The sequence below is a fragment of the Rhododendron vialii genome, chromosome 5a, assembly GCF_030253575.1.
Source record: "Rhododendron vialii isolate Sample 1 chromosome 5a, ASM3025357v1".
Lineage (NCBI taxonomy): Eukaryota > Viridiplantae > Streptophyta > Magnoliopsida > Ericales > Ericaceae > Rhododendron > Rhododendron vialii.
The window spans coordinates 11089800-11101430 of NC_080561.1; the positions used below are offsets into that span (position 1 = coordinate 11089800).

An 11631-nucleotide genomic window follows, 5' to 3' on the forward strand; every position below is an offset into this window, starting at 1 on the left:
AAACGGCACGACATGATTTAAGAAAATGGGCCGGCACGACACAACACGATTTCAGAAACGGGCCGGCACGGTACGACACGATTGGCAAATGGCACGGCACAGCACGACACGATTTAAGTAAACGGACCGGCACGGCACGGCATGGCACAGCACGACACGATACGATTTAAAAAAATAAAGTAAACAGGCCGGCACGGCACGACACGAAACACGATTAACACGAAGTTAAACGGCCGTGCCATTTGACACCTCTAAGTAAATCCCAGAATCACGGGCGCGCGTAACTTTAGCATTCGGTTAGTAAAGGAGGAGTATTTTATTCATTCATACTCACCAGTAACTGTGTATGTGTCCCTTTCACTCACCCACTCACACTCTTCACCCACACCCACCACCACCAACTACAAATTAGGTTAGTTTACCAGTATATATCCAAAGACAACAGTCGCTTCCTTCCTTCTTAGATAGATATAGAGAGGGAAGAAAACACCCATATATAGAGGGAGAGAGAGAATAAATACACACACGAACAAAACTAAACCGAACGAGATTCAAAAAACCAGACAATGGCGGCTTCTGCGAAACCACCCACCGCCTCACTCTCATGGACCAAGCTCCTTCCTTCCTCCCCTTTCGCCACCGCCCTCGTCTCCTTCCCCCGCCGCCGCAACCGTTCGGCGAAAGCGGTGTTCGTCGTCGCCGTCTCTTCGGGGGCCAAACCGACGGTCCTCGTCGCCGAGAAGCTCGGGGAGGCCGGGATCAGCCTCCTGAAAGAGTTCGCCAACGTCGACTGCTCCTACAACCTGACTCAAGAGGAGCTGTGCACCAAGATCTCGCTCTGCGACGCGCTGATCGTGCGGAGCGGCACCAAGGTTACGCGCGACGTGTTCGAGGCGTCGTCGGGGAGGTTGAAGGTGGTGGGACGCGCCGGCGTGGGGATCGATAACGTGGATCTGGCGGCAGCGACGGAGCACGGGTGCCTGGTGGTGAATGCGCCCACGGCGAACACTATTGCGGCCGCGGAGCATGGGATCGCGCTCTTGGCTGCCATGGCGCGGAATATTGCACAGGCTAGTGCGTCTGTGAAAGCTGGTCTCTCTCTCTCTCTCTCTCTCTCTCTCTCTCTCTCTCTCTCTCTCTCTCATCAAGTGTGTTGTTGTTGTTGAGATTTTTTGTTATGGAATTAGTTTTTATTCGCTGTTGCGAACTCGAAATCGGTTGCTGTTGTCTAGTTTTCCGGTTACGCATTTCTTCGAACAGGTTCTGTGGTAAAGCTTTTGGTCCTTTTGCTAAAGTAAAGTTTGTTTTTGATCTAGTTTACTCGTTTGCAATTATATTCATTTCCTTTTCTATGTATGGCTTTTTCTATGTAGGGCTTACCTTTTCTGTGTTTCCTTTTCTTCCTTTTGTCTTTTAGAAAGCTGGAAATGGGAAGTACTGAAACTTGCTAGATCTGATTTTTTCCTGGTCATTAAGATTTTGGAGTTTTGGATTGCTTTTGGGTTTTTACCTTTTTATTTTATGAGAGACATTAAAAAAAGGGCAAACCCACTCCCATCATACCATTGCGGGGTTTGAGAAAGGGTTGATGTATGCAGCCTTATCCCTGCAAGCAGAGAGGCTTTTCCGTGACTCGAGCCCGTGACGTCCACGTCAGAAGTAACTTTACTGTTGCACCAGACCTGCCCTTCTAACAAGAGACATTAAAAGAATGTTGAAAATGAGTCCCGAAAAAATGTACCCTGTACGATTTGGTCAGCAGCACTGTTTACCACTTTACCCAACACGGAGCCTCTAAAGAGCGAGGCCTGGAAGTGGGATGCTATATGCTTTAGCTAATGGCACATCTAAATTCAGTATAGAGTTGGCCAATGCAGTACCTTTGCAACACGCCAATCAATATTTTATTTCTCTGTTTATATATTAATAAAGCAAATTATAGGTGTTATGGCAAAATGAGAAACGAAAGGGGAAAATTGTACAAGTTGTTTCATTATGAAATTTAAGAACAGATGGCTTAGAATATAACACTTGTTGCTAAACTTATGCTAGCATTGTCACAATATTCATCAGCTCTACCACCACTAGCAGCGAAGTTTAACACTAATGATGATCCACAAGGGTCAATTCGGAGATTGGTATTTGCAGACACGTTAGGAACTGCTTTCCTGAGGATTCAATTGTGTTGCGTCTCTATTTTCAGTGCATCTAATACACTTAATGTACCAATCAGTATCGTCACTGGGTTGCAGGCTGCTGCTGCTTCCAGTGATGTGCTTATTCACATACATGTTAAAATCTCCTGTTTTAGATGCTAGTGCTTTGGTTGCCCCGTTGCTACTGCCACCTGATTTGCCACCCGATTCTTCATATATGTTCTCATGTCATAACTGGATCTCTGTTCTGTCTTCAATACAAGTGTAGACTTGCTCTTGTTAATGTTGCCCAAATGTACATCCAGTTCAGTCTCCACTAATTTGGGGTGGGGGAAGATTGACGTGCCTATGTTTGGTTTTATTTGCACAAAGTGTTTGCCTAATGGCATGGTTTGTTGTAAACTAGAAATACAGAATCCTCTTAATTTGTCACATTTTTCTTTTCCACTTCAGGGAAGTGGCTGCGGAGCAAATATGTGGGAGTATCCCTTGTTGGCAAAACACTTGCTGTGATGGGTTTTGGAAAGGTTGGGTCGGAAGTTGCGAGGCGTGCCAAGGGGCTTGGTATGCATGTGATTTCCCATGATCCTTATGCCCCAGCAGACCGTGCCCGTGCCATAGGTGTGGAGCTCGTGAGCTTCGATGAAGCCATAGCAACTGCTGACTTCATCTCACTGCATATGCCTCTCACTGCTTCCACATCAAAGGTTCTCAACGATGAAACCTTTGCCAAGATGAAGAAAGGAGTTCGAATTGTCAATGTTGCTCGCGGGGGAGTAATTGATGAAGAAGCTTTGGTGAAGGCATTGGATGCCGGAATTGTTGCTCAGGTTCTTGCTTTCTCTTTTTCCGAAGCATAAGCAATTTGTTGTTTGTCGAAGCGGGTTGATAACCTTTTTCCATATTTCAGGCTGCACTTGATGTTTTCACAATAGAGCCACCACCTGCGGACAGCAAATTAGTAAGTGATGAACGAGTGACTGTAACACCACATCTTGGCGCCAGTACTATGGAAGCTCAGGTTTGTTGAATGACGGGCCTTGACATCTACTCTATCCTTTTTTTTTCTTTTTTTCTGTAGACTTCTGTGATCACATCATTAGGTAATGTTGGTGTTGATGTGCAGGAAGGAGTGGCAATTGAAATTGCTGAAGCTGTTGTTGGAGCTTTGAGAGGGGAGCTGGCTGCTACAGCAGTCAATGCACCCATGGTTCCTGCTGAGGTATTTTTACGAAATTTTGCTTTCATCAACTTCTTTATTCCTGGTATTTTCTGGACGGAACATGGTATACCCTTTTTACTGCAAATGCTGTACAATTTCCTTGCTGTATTTTCTTAGGATATTATTTTCTTAGAGTTGCGAATGTTTATACCTACACTTTCGATATGATGAAGAATAGTTGTTCTTGCATTTTGTGTGGCACCTCCCACTCCACCACTCAGAGCAATGGATCATTGTTTCTGATTAGTAGTATACAAAATTGGCATGGGTAAAAAGCAATTCGTAAATGTACAACCACTTGGTGTACAATGTTCAATTTTGTGTGATGACTAAAGTTTATGATTCAAAAAGTTCGTGCCTCCAGAGAAATGGATGGGCTAGAATCAGCAGTGTTTGATGCAATCTGGTAAAATTGAACTGACTGGAAAAATTACCATTCCACATTCGTAACTTGTATTTGTGTACGTGCTTCGTATATGACTGAACGTTAGCTGCTTTTATCTACTAAGAGCTGCTAAACTTAGTATCGTCCTTATAGCTACTTAGTGAACTAGTTTTTCGTTGTGGTTATTTTTTTTGGTGACTTTTGTCCTTTACTCTGCTTGGGTATTTTTCGAAGCATTTCAATATTGAGGTTCTAATTATATTCTCTCTTGAAACCTGCAGGTCCTAACAGAGCTGAAACCATTTGTTGAACTCGCCGAGAAGCTGGGTAGACTAGCGGTCCAACTAATAGCAGGCGGCAGTGGTGTGAAATCAGTAAAAGTGACGTATGCTTCTGCTCGAGCTCCCGACGACCTTGACACCAGACTCCTCCGGGCCATGATCACCAAAGGTCTAATTGAGCCCATATCCAGCGTTTTTGTGAACTTGGTAAACGCAGATTTCACTGCCAAACAAAGAGGTTTACGGATTTCCGAAGAAAGAATCCTCTTAGATGGATCCCCAGAAAGCCCTCTTGAGTTCATCCAGGTGAGTGGCGACTCCAAAATTTTTGTAGTGGGGTTATATGATATTTTATTCCCTGGGAGGTGGAAAAGAGCCAAGCGCTATACTAAATAAGATGTTACAACGAAAATGTTTATTTTCAGTTCACCATAATTTCCTGATTTAAACACAGGTTCCTAACATGATTTTTGCGTTCGTTTAGTAGATGGACTCTAAATTGGTTAACAAAGTTATTGGTCTCAGCTCAGAAAGACGAACAGAAAGTCCTGACTGACCCGTATCATATATTTACATGTTCTTTTCTTAGGTTAATGGGATCAAATGGTAAACTCCATTGAAGTTTTGTAAAATACATAATATACTTGTTCTCAGTTTTTAGGAATTGATGGGGCCAATTGACGCCTTAAACTAACACGTGGAATCGCCCCTTGTTCCAGGTCCAGATTGCCAATGTGGAATCGAAATTTGCGAGCGCAATATCTGAATCAGGGGAAGTTAAAGTGGAGGGGAAGGTGAAAGATGGGGTCCCGCATTTGACGAAGGTGGGGTCATTCGAAGTTGATGTGAGCTTGGAAGGGAGTCTTATACTATGTAGACAGGTGGATCAGCCAGGGATGATAGGGAAGGTGGGGAGCGTATTGGGGGAGGAGAATGTGAATGTGAGCTTTATGAGTGTCGGAAGGATTGCTCCGCGGAAGCAGGCAGTGATGGCAATCGGAGTGGATGAGCATCCGAGCAAGGATGCTTTGAAAAGGATTGGAGAGATCCCAGCCGTCGAAGAGTTTGTCTACCTCAAGTTATAGTGTGGTATGTCTATTGCACCACAACTGCATCATGTTTGTTTGGTGCCCCGTTTTGACGATTGTTGTTTGTGTTTTGTGATGGGCTTTAGGTGAGGCAAAGAATAATGCGGCTGTGCTATTGTGATTTTGTAGTTGTGATTGTTTTTTATTCCCAGGTTAAATAAAAGGGCAAGACGTGCTGAAATGTAGGTCATCTGTTCTGCATGTAAACGTGGGTTCTTCTTTTTCTTTTTCTTTTTGATAAGTCAAATATCGATTACAGAACACTAAGATTTTTTATCTTTCAAGAGAATGGATGCTAACCCAGGCGGAATACAACCTGGAAAACAAGTACAGTAAATTTCTTCTCTAAACAAGTATATTTCTTTTTCTTTTTCATTCAATGTCTGGTCAGTTTATGCTTACCTCGAGTAGTAGTTTGTTTTGAGCTTTGGTTTATAAGCTTAACGAGCTTTAAAAACGATTAAGCTTGGTATGTTTATTATGTACAGGGTCCCTCAATCAGGAAGTTAGAGAACATTTGTTGACGTCGTGTAAAAATAAATACATTAACGAACTTCAAAGATGAGACCATTTTGAACCCAGCAGAGAGAGCCTTTTTTGACTCCTTGAAATAAGGCTGTTACTGGTTGTTGAATCTATCGTTCTTGGTAGTTAGTTTGTTTTCATCCTTAAAATACTTTTGGACGGTGAGATTGAACGTTGTGCAGCCACATACTTTTTAGAGAGATGCCATAGAGAGACGGATACCCCTATGGATAAACCGGACCAGTGACCAAATATGTTTCTAATTTGATAAAATAAGCAGCCGACGCATTTGAACGACTTGAGTTTGGACAGTCTTGAAGTGAAGACGTTCTTTTTGCCAAAATTTTCATGCTTTTTCGAAAAGCACAAATTTAAATTATGTTGAAGATTTTCTAACGTAACAGAAGCCTCTTTGCTTTGCTTCTGGTTTTCAATTTCAAGGATACTACCGTATTCATGCCCAGCACCCAAGTAGGAGTGAATGGACGAAAGTACTGCAACCATTAAACCAGAAGCTGGGCATTGAAGGATCCAATTGGAAAAACAGAAAATTGGACCAAAAAAGCGCAAGCCATGAAATCCTCCAAGTGGTTCTTTTATGATAGGTGTTTTGGATAACAAAGTACACATAACTCCCGCCACCTGCATAGGCAATTGCAAAGAAGACACCTGAAAACAAACAAAACGAGTCTATATGACTTCCGTCTCTCCCATTAAACCTTCAAATGATTTGGAAATTCGTACTTACAAACACTTTCTATTATCAGCCATACTTACTAAGTCTAAAATCAGACTCACTTTCAAATATGTGAATCTAACCCAACTTATTCCTTACGATCATGCCCTCTAATAAGTACCAACTAAACACACGTTTTTTTAACTAGTGATCAAATCTACTTGTTGCTGTTGGCGATGTCGACAACAAATCAGTACCTGACGTCGTTCTTCTCCAACCTCTCCAAAGCAGTGTTGACGTCGTCTCCTATTCACGACTTCAATGGTAGAAGTGACACCATTTTCTTTGCAGAAGTTTAGCATCTCCTCTTTCTGCCTTGTGCTCCCTACATAGCTCCCAGTTACTGTCTTCCTCCCTTCACCCATTCAAACACAAATTTCATTCTAAAGTTATTTCCCACAATGGTATAATGTGTGTTCGTGTATATGAGAGTATGAATGCAAACGTGAGAGAGAGAGAGAGAGAGAGAGAGAGAGAGAGAGAGAGAGTCACCAAGCACGACAAGAGGCCTTGAGACATGAAGTGGGGTAGTGGGGAGACCTGTTAAGATCGAATTCCCATCAAACTTCAACAAATATGGGTGAGGCTCAAGGGGATGCAACACTGGCAGTGTGTGAATGATGTAGTCAAGTGAGTTGCCTCTGGAAGAGAGAATTGCAGAATTTAGTCGTAGCTCAAGAATTCAGAATGTTCCAACTCTTTTCCATGTGTGAAGGCAAAGGAGCAGTTAACTTTAGGCTCTCCAGACCTGAAAGGTCAAACCCCGATGATAACTGCACATGGTGCAAAGCGCTAGACACGTTGGGCAAAACCATCTCTTTACAATGAAGGTGTAGAAGAGGCTGCTTTTCGAGAATACTTCCTTTCTCCAATTCAAGGCCAAAGGGAAGTCTTTTTCCCTTCGGCAACTTCTCAGGAATAGAGCCAGGTAGATGCTTCATTTTCCTATGAGCCTGCCATCCGTATTTGTAGTCTCCAACAATAGGTGTACCTAATACCTCAGCACAATGTACTCGAAGCTTTTTTGTAGCAGAACATGGACAGAAGAACATGTGCAGTGTTATTATGAGTAAAAACTGAAGCAAGAAGATACATAGAATCATGAAAACTGTAATCATACCTGGTGCTTTCTACCAGTGAGAGGAGACAGCTCTAACCATGTATAACCTGCAATTTTTACATCTATCATCATAAAGCAGCCTGTAGATTGAAGGCATAAAGTTCGACAATGTCCAAGCACCTACATTGACTCTAAGCCAATATCCAACATATGTTAGTACAGAAGTTCTCAATGCTTCTACCCTTTAGTTTCCATGTATAACCTGCAATTTTTACATCTATCATCATAAAGCAGCCTGTAGATTGAAGGCATAAAGTTCGGACAATGTCCAAGCACCAACATTGACTCTAAGCCAATATCCAACATACGTTAGTACAGAAGTTCTCAATGCTTCTACCCTTTAGTTTCCAAATCACATAGGCATGCACAGAAATGGAAAGAAAATTGGATCTTATCTTAACTGCAGGTTGAGAAAACATAGGTGTTACCTCAACCACTGAAGAACTATCTTTTTCTCCATTTTCTTCTCGACAAATAAAGTATCAGCTATGTTATATCGATTTTGAATGTATAAAGTACCCCTGTGGAACACTCAACACTTCTAAAGATGTTGGATATGTGTTAAATACATTGGTTTGGACAGTCACCAATTAAGTAAGCATTCTAGTTTCAGTAGAACTACGAATAAAATTCTCAAAATATCCATAGGATGTTCTGTGGCACCATTTACACGCCATTGATGTTAGAAAACATAAGAAAACCTCATCCTTCAAATGGGAATCAGATGCATTTGACACTTTAACAATTTGCGTGCCCTTAGAACTTTGAATGTTGCAGAACATAAAGCTGCTTTTGTACGAAACAGCTTCTCAGCAGGTAAGAACTAAAAAGTAGAACTAATAAGGCAGTAGCATGCATTTTACTTAGAGTCACTTATGAGCCACACAGCTTGATCACATCAAGGATTGGATCACCTGACAGTACAACAGTACCACTCACAAGAGCAGCACAATCAAAATCGGCAGAATAACAAGGGTTTCTAAATTTTAAGCGTAAAAAACTGTCATATTTCATAAAGGCATTATTTCTTTTTTTGCGTTTGTCAGAAAATTCAGGTAAACTTTCAAAAACAATAAGCATGTGTGCTGAATGTGTGATGGAAGTGGTATTAGTTACGCCGGTGAAAATTGCATCAAGAATCCACTGAACTGTGTTTATTCCTCCTTGTCTTGTGATTGGTAAATAGCTATCTGCAAATGAGTAAAGTTCAGAGCTTACCATTGCAAGAAGATTTAATTACTCGATACTCTGTTATGGCATGCTGAGAAGACATCACTTGAGCATCGTTAGCTACAGTTATTCTCTCAGATTTTCCATCATCCACTATCATCTGAAAGAAGTCAATTGTAACGCATTAGACTTTCCGAGGTTGCAAGACTATTCCGTTTTCACTTTTTTGATTCCATGTGCTAAAAATCGATTATGTTGCCATGAAAAGCATGGGTGGTGCAATGAAAAAATGGAACTCGTGTTCTTTTGGCAATGAGATGTTAAAATAAAAATAAAAATAGATTGTCGGCTTCAACAAACAAGTGAATCACATAAAGTGACACAGCAAGGGCAAGACGGAAGCAAATAAACCAAGGTGCAAGGACACAAGGTAGCTGTAAGTAGAGACTGTAACCTTTTTTAGTGGCACTGATATTATTCCTTTAGAGCGTCTTGGGTACCCAATGACAAGTGCCCAATACCTCCTTTGCAATGTTCTCTTTATATTTTGCAGATCCTGCAAAAGGAAAATTTATGAGATATAGCTCACAAAGGCAATAGTAGAAAAAGAAATGAAAAATGAAGAAGACCCAGTGATGCAATTCTATTCCTTTGAAAGAAAAAAGGGACAAAAAAGGGCAAGTAAAAACACACATCACTTGATGCTCCAGAAGTTTTCTCGCGGAAGATAGAATGCAATACTCTGGCACTTGTTTGTGTCCTCCCCATAACCAAGATGCCACTACTATCTCTATCCAGTCTGTGCACCTAATAAGAAACAAACTTGTAAAAAGACAAGAGAGGATGATTGAGAACCCCTAGACATTCATCCCAGTAGAAATTGACTATATAGGAAATGCGGTCAAAGAAGACAGAGGGAAGGGGGGAAAATAAAAAAATAATCCCAATGCACCAATTCAACCAGGGGATAACACAATTTGAATTACTGTCGCATGACCACTTGTATTTGAGGTGTAACAAATATTTTGGTATACAAACACTTTAGGGGCATTGGTTGCACCACATATAGAAAGAGTCATATAACAAGGGGTGAGAGTGGAAATATAACAAGCTTTTCTATCGCAATAAAGCTATGCTACTATTCTAACGCAAACCATCTATACCGAACTTAAATAAAAGCTCACCAGTCGAGGAGGTTCTGTGTAATCATATCTCAAATAACTAGCAGCTACTTCATCTAAACTGTTTCTTATGCCTGCTCCACCCTGTCAAAATACATTAGTTGAATAAGGTGACTCAATGGCCACAATTTGTCATTACACAGATAAATATAAGATTGGAGATGCCGATAGCTAACCTGAACAGGCATTCCAGGGGGTTTATTCACAACAATAATGGCTGAATCCTGAATATTGGAACATTTAACTTCAGATGTTGGAAAGAAAATAACATGATGTCAATACTATCTGAAAAAGCCAAATGTCAAAATTTAAGCACCTTATACAACTCAAGACTGCGGAGAAACTCCATTTCTTCTTCATCACAAAAGCACTCTGGTTTCCCAGTCTCTGAGGGAAACTCTTGAACAGTTATAGGAAGAAATATCTGATCTCCTACATTCATTTGATCTTTCGCAGCTACCTTCACATAATTTACATATCACGTGAAAGAAATCAAAGAACACTTGGTCCCATGAGAAGAAATAAGAGTGGAAAGCGTTCTTTGTATGTGCAAACAGATAAATAGTACGAGGAAAAGGAATTTAAATTGAACGGGAATATAAGCTGAGTTACCCTTGTAAGCTTATGTTTGTGTGTTTGAACACCCAAATCAGAACTCGTTGCCAAATCAGATGATTCTCTTCGAACCTGTAACATGGTTTAGGGTCAAAATGGCTTGAAAAATCAGGAGAACCATTTAACCATTTTTCACTGTTATGCCTTGCAGTTTCCGCCATGACCCCAAATTTGATAAAAAGTGAAAATTCACTTATCATTTATGAGAAGAAACCAATTTCAAAATATTTCAGCTAACCTTTTGTTCCTACCAAAACTTCACTTTGACATGAAATTTGGATCGGGGAGGTGTTAAATGTATTTCCAAATCCCCACGTTATGCTGTTACTTTTTACCACCACCTCAAACCAATAAAAAGAAGACAAAAAATATTTCTGTAATGTTTCTGAAAAAGGGAAATGCGACAATACACACTAATGGATAAAAACTCATAGCATCAATCTCGAATTCATAACTTTCGTATAAAAAGTTCGTAACATAAATCCAAAATGTTATGAATTCAATTAATGCATATAGTACACACCCTTGTATTGTAGCATTTCCCTCTACAAAATCAGGTGGCAAGGAATATGGAACGAAATCATACTGTATACAAACAGCAATCATTCGAGGGCCCGTTTGGTTCACCCTGCTTGTTAGCTTATTTATCATATAAATAAACAACACGCAAACCCCATGATAAGCAAAATACTCTCCATAGCTATTGGGATTATTGAGGGCTAGACCTGTCTCAGGCGAAAGAGTTTCTGCACAAGAGACCTCGGAAGCTGAGGGCAGCACCGTAGGACCCACTTAAGCGCCGTGGTGGCGGTAACGGCGTCATCAGAACGCCGTCCTGACAGCTCCTTTCCAAGCGCAGCGCCGTCGACGGTCGATTTATTGAACGGCGGTAAGGTGAACCACTTGCCTTTAGACTTCTCATCTTTCCTTTCAGTCACCACCGCATCGGTCGTGGCGGTGCTGTATTGAGATTGAAATTCCTGAAAGGCTAACGGAAGGGTCGTTGAGCCTCGAGATGCGGCGGCGAACGGTTGGACGGCCCGGCGGAAGAGGGCGGAGGAGAGATTCATTTTGTAGGGTTTTGGGTTTGGGCTTGATGGACCTGAGGGTTTTGGAGTAGTGGGGGTTTAACAGCAAATACATTTGTTGATA

The 11631-nt window shown here is 41.4% G+C and overlaps 2 protein-coding genes across 2 annotated transcripts; one reads left to right on the forward strand and one right to left on the reverse strand.

Annotated features, from left to right (window-relative positions):
• Positions 1–440: 440 nt before the first annotated feature.
• Positions 441–5313, forward strand: LOC131327962 (D-3-phosphoglycerate dehydrogenase 1, chloroplastic-like). The gene is made up of 7 exons (XM_058361075.1): positions 441–1092; positions 2610–2986; positions 3067–3177; positions 3283–3378; positions 4045–4350; positions 4764–5133; positions 5219–5313. The coding sequence occupies exons 1-6, from the start codon at positions 567–569 to the stop codon at positions 5127–5129; spliced, it is 1782 nt and encodes a 593-aa protein (XP_058217058.1). The 5' UTR covers positions 441–566; the 3' UTR covers positions 5130–5133; positions 5219–5313.
• Positions 5314–6931: 1618 nt separating this feature from the next.
• Positions 6932–11631, reverse strand: LOC131327964 (RNA pseudouridine synthase 4, mitochondrial). The gene is made up of 10 exons (XM_058361078.1): positions 11205–11631; positions 10477–10551; positions 10181–10324; positions 10041–10088; positions 9868–9948; positions 9377–9490; positions 9138–9239; positions 8732–8843; positions 7514–7560; positions 6932–7412 (listed from the first exon to the last, which is right to left on the reverse strand). Exons 1-10 carry the CDS (start codon positions 11547–11549, stop codon positions 7068–7070), a joined length of 1413 nt encoding a protein of 470 aa, XP_058217061.1. The 5' UTR covers positions 11550–11631; the 3' UTR covers positions 6932–7067.

Bases quoted from the DNA above. Each gene is read 5' to 3' on its own strand.
- LOC131327962 (XM_058361075.1), top strand. From the start codon at position 567: ATGGCGGCTTCTGCGAAACCACCCACCGCCTCACTCTCATGGACCAAG. The intron at 1,093-2,609 runs GTCTCTCTCTCT...TTTCCACTTCAG, and splicing joins TAGTGCGTCTGTGAAAGCTG to GGAAGTGGCTGCGGAGCAAA. The intron at 4,351-4,763 runs GTGAGTGGCGAC...CCCTTGTTCCAG, and splicing joins GCCCTCTTGAGTTCATCCAG to GTCCAGATTGCCAATGTGGA.
- LOC131327964 (XM_058361078.1), bottom strand. From the start codon at position 11,549: ATGAATCTCTCCTCCGCCCTCTTCCGCCGGGCCGTCCAACCGTTCGCC. The intron at 9,949-10,040 runs GTTAGCTATCGG...GTATTTTGACAG, and splicing joins CCCCTGGAATGCCTGTTCAG to GGTGGAGCAGGCATAAGAAA. The intron at 9,491-9,867 runs GTGAGCTTTTAT...GTTTCTTATTAG, and splicing joins ACACAGAACCTCCTCGACTG to GTGCACAGACTGGATAGAGA.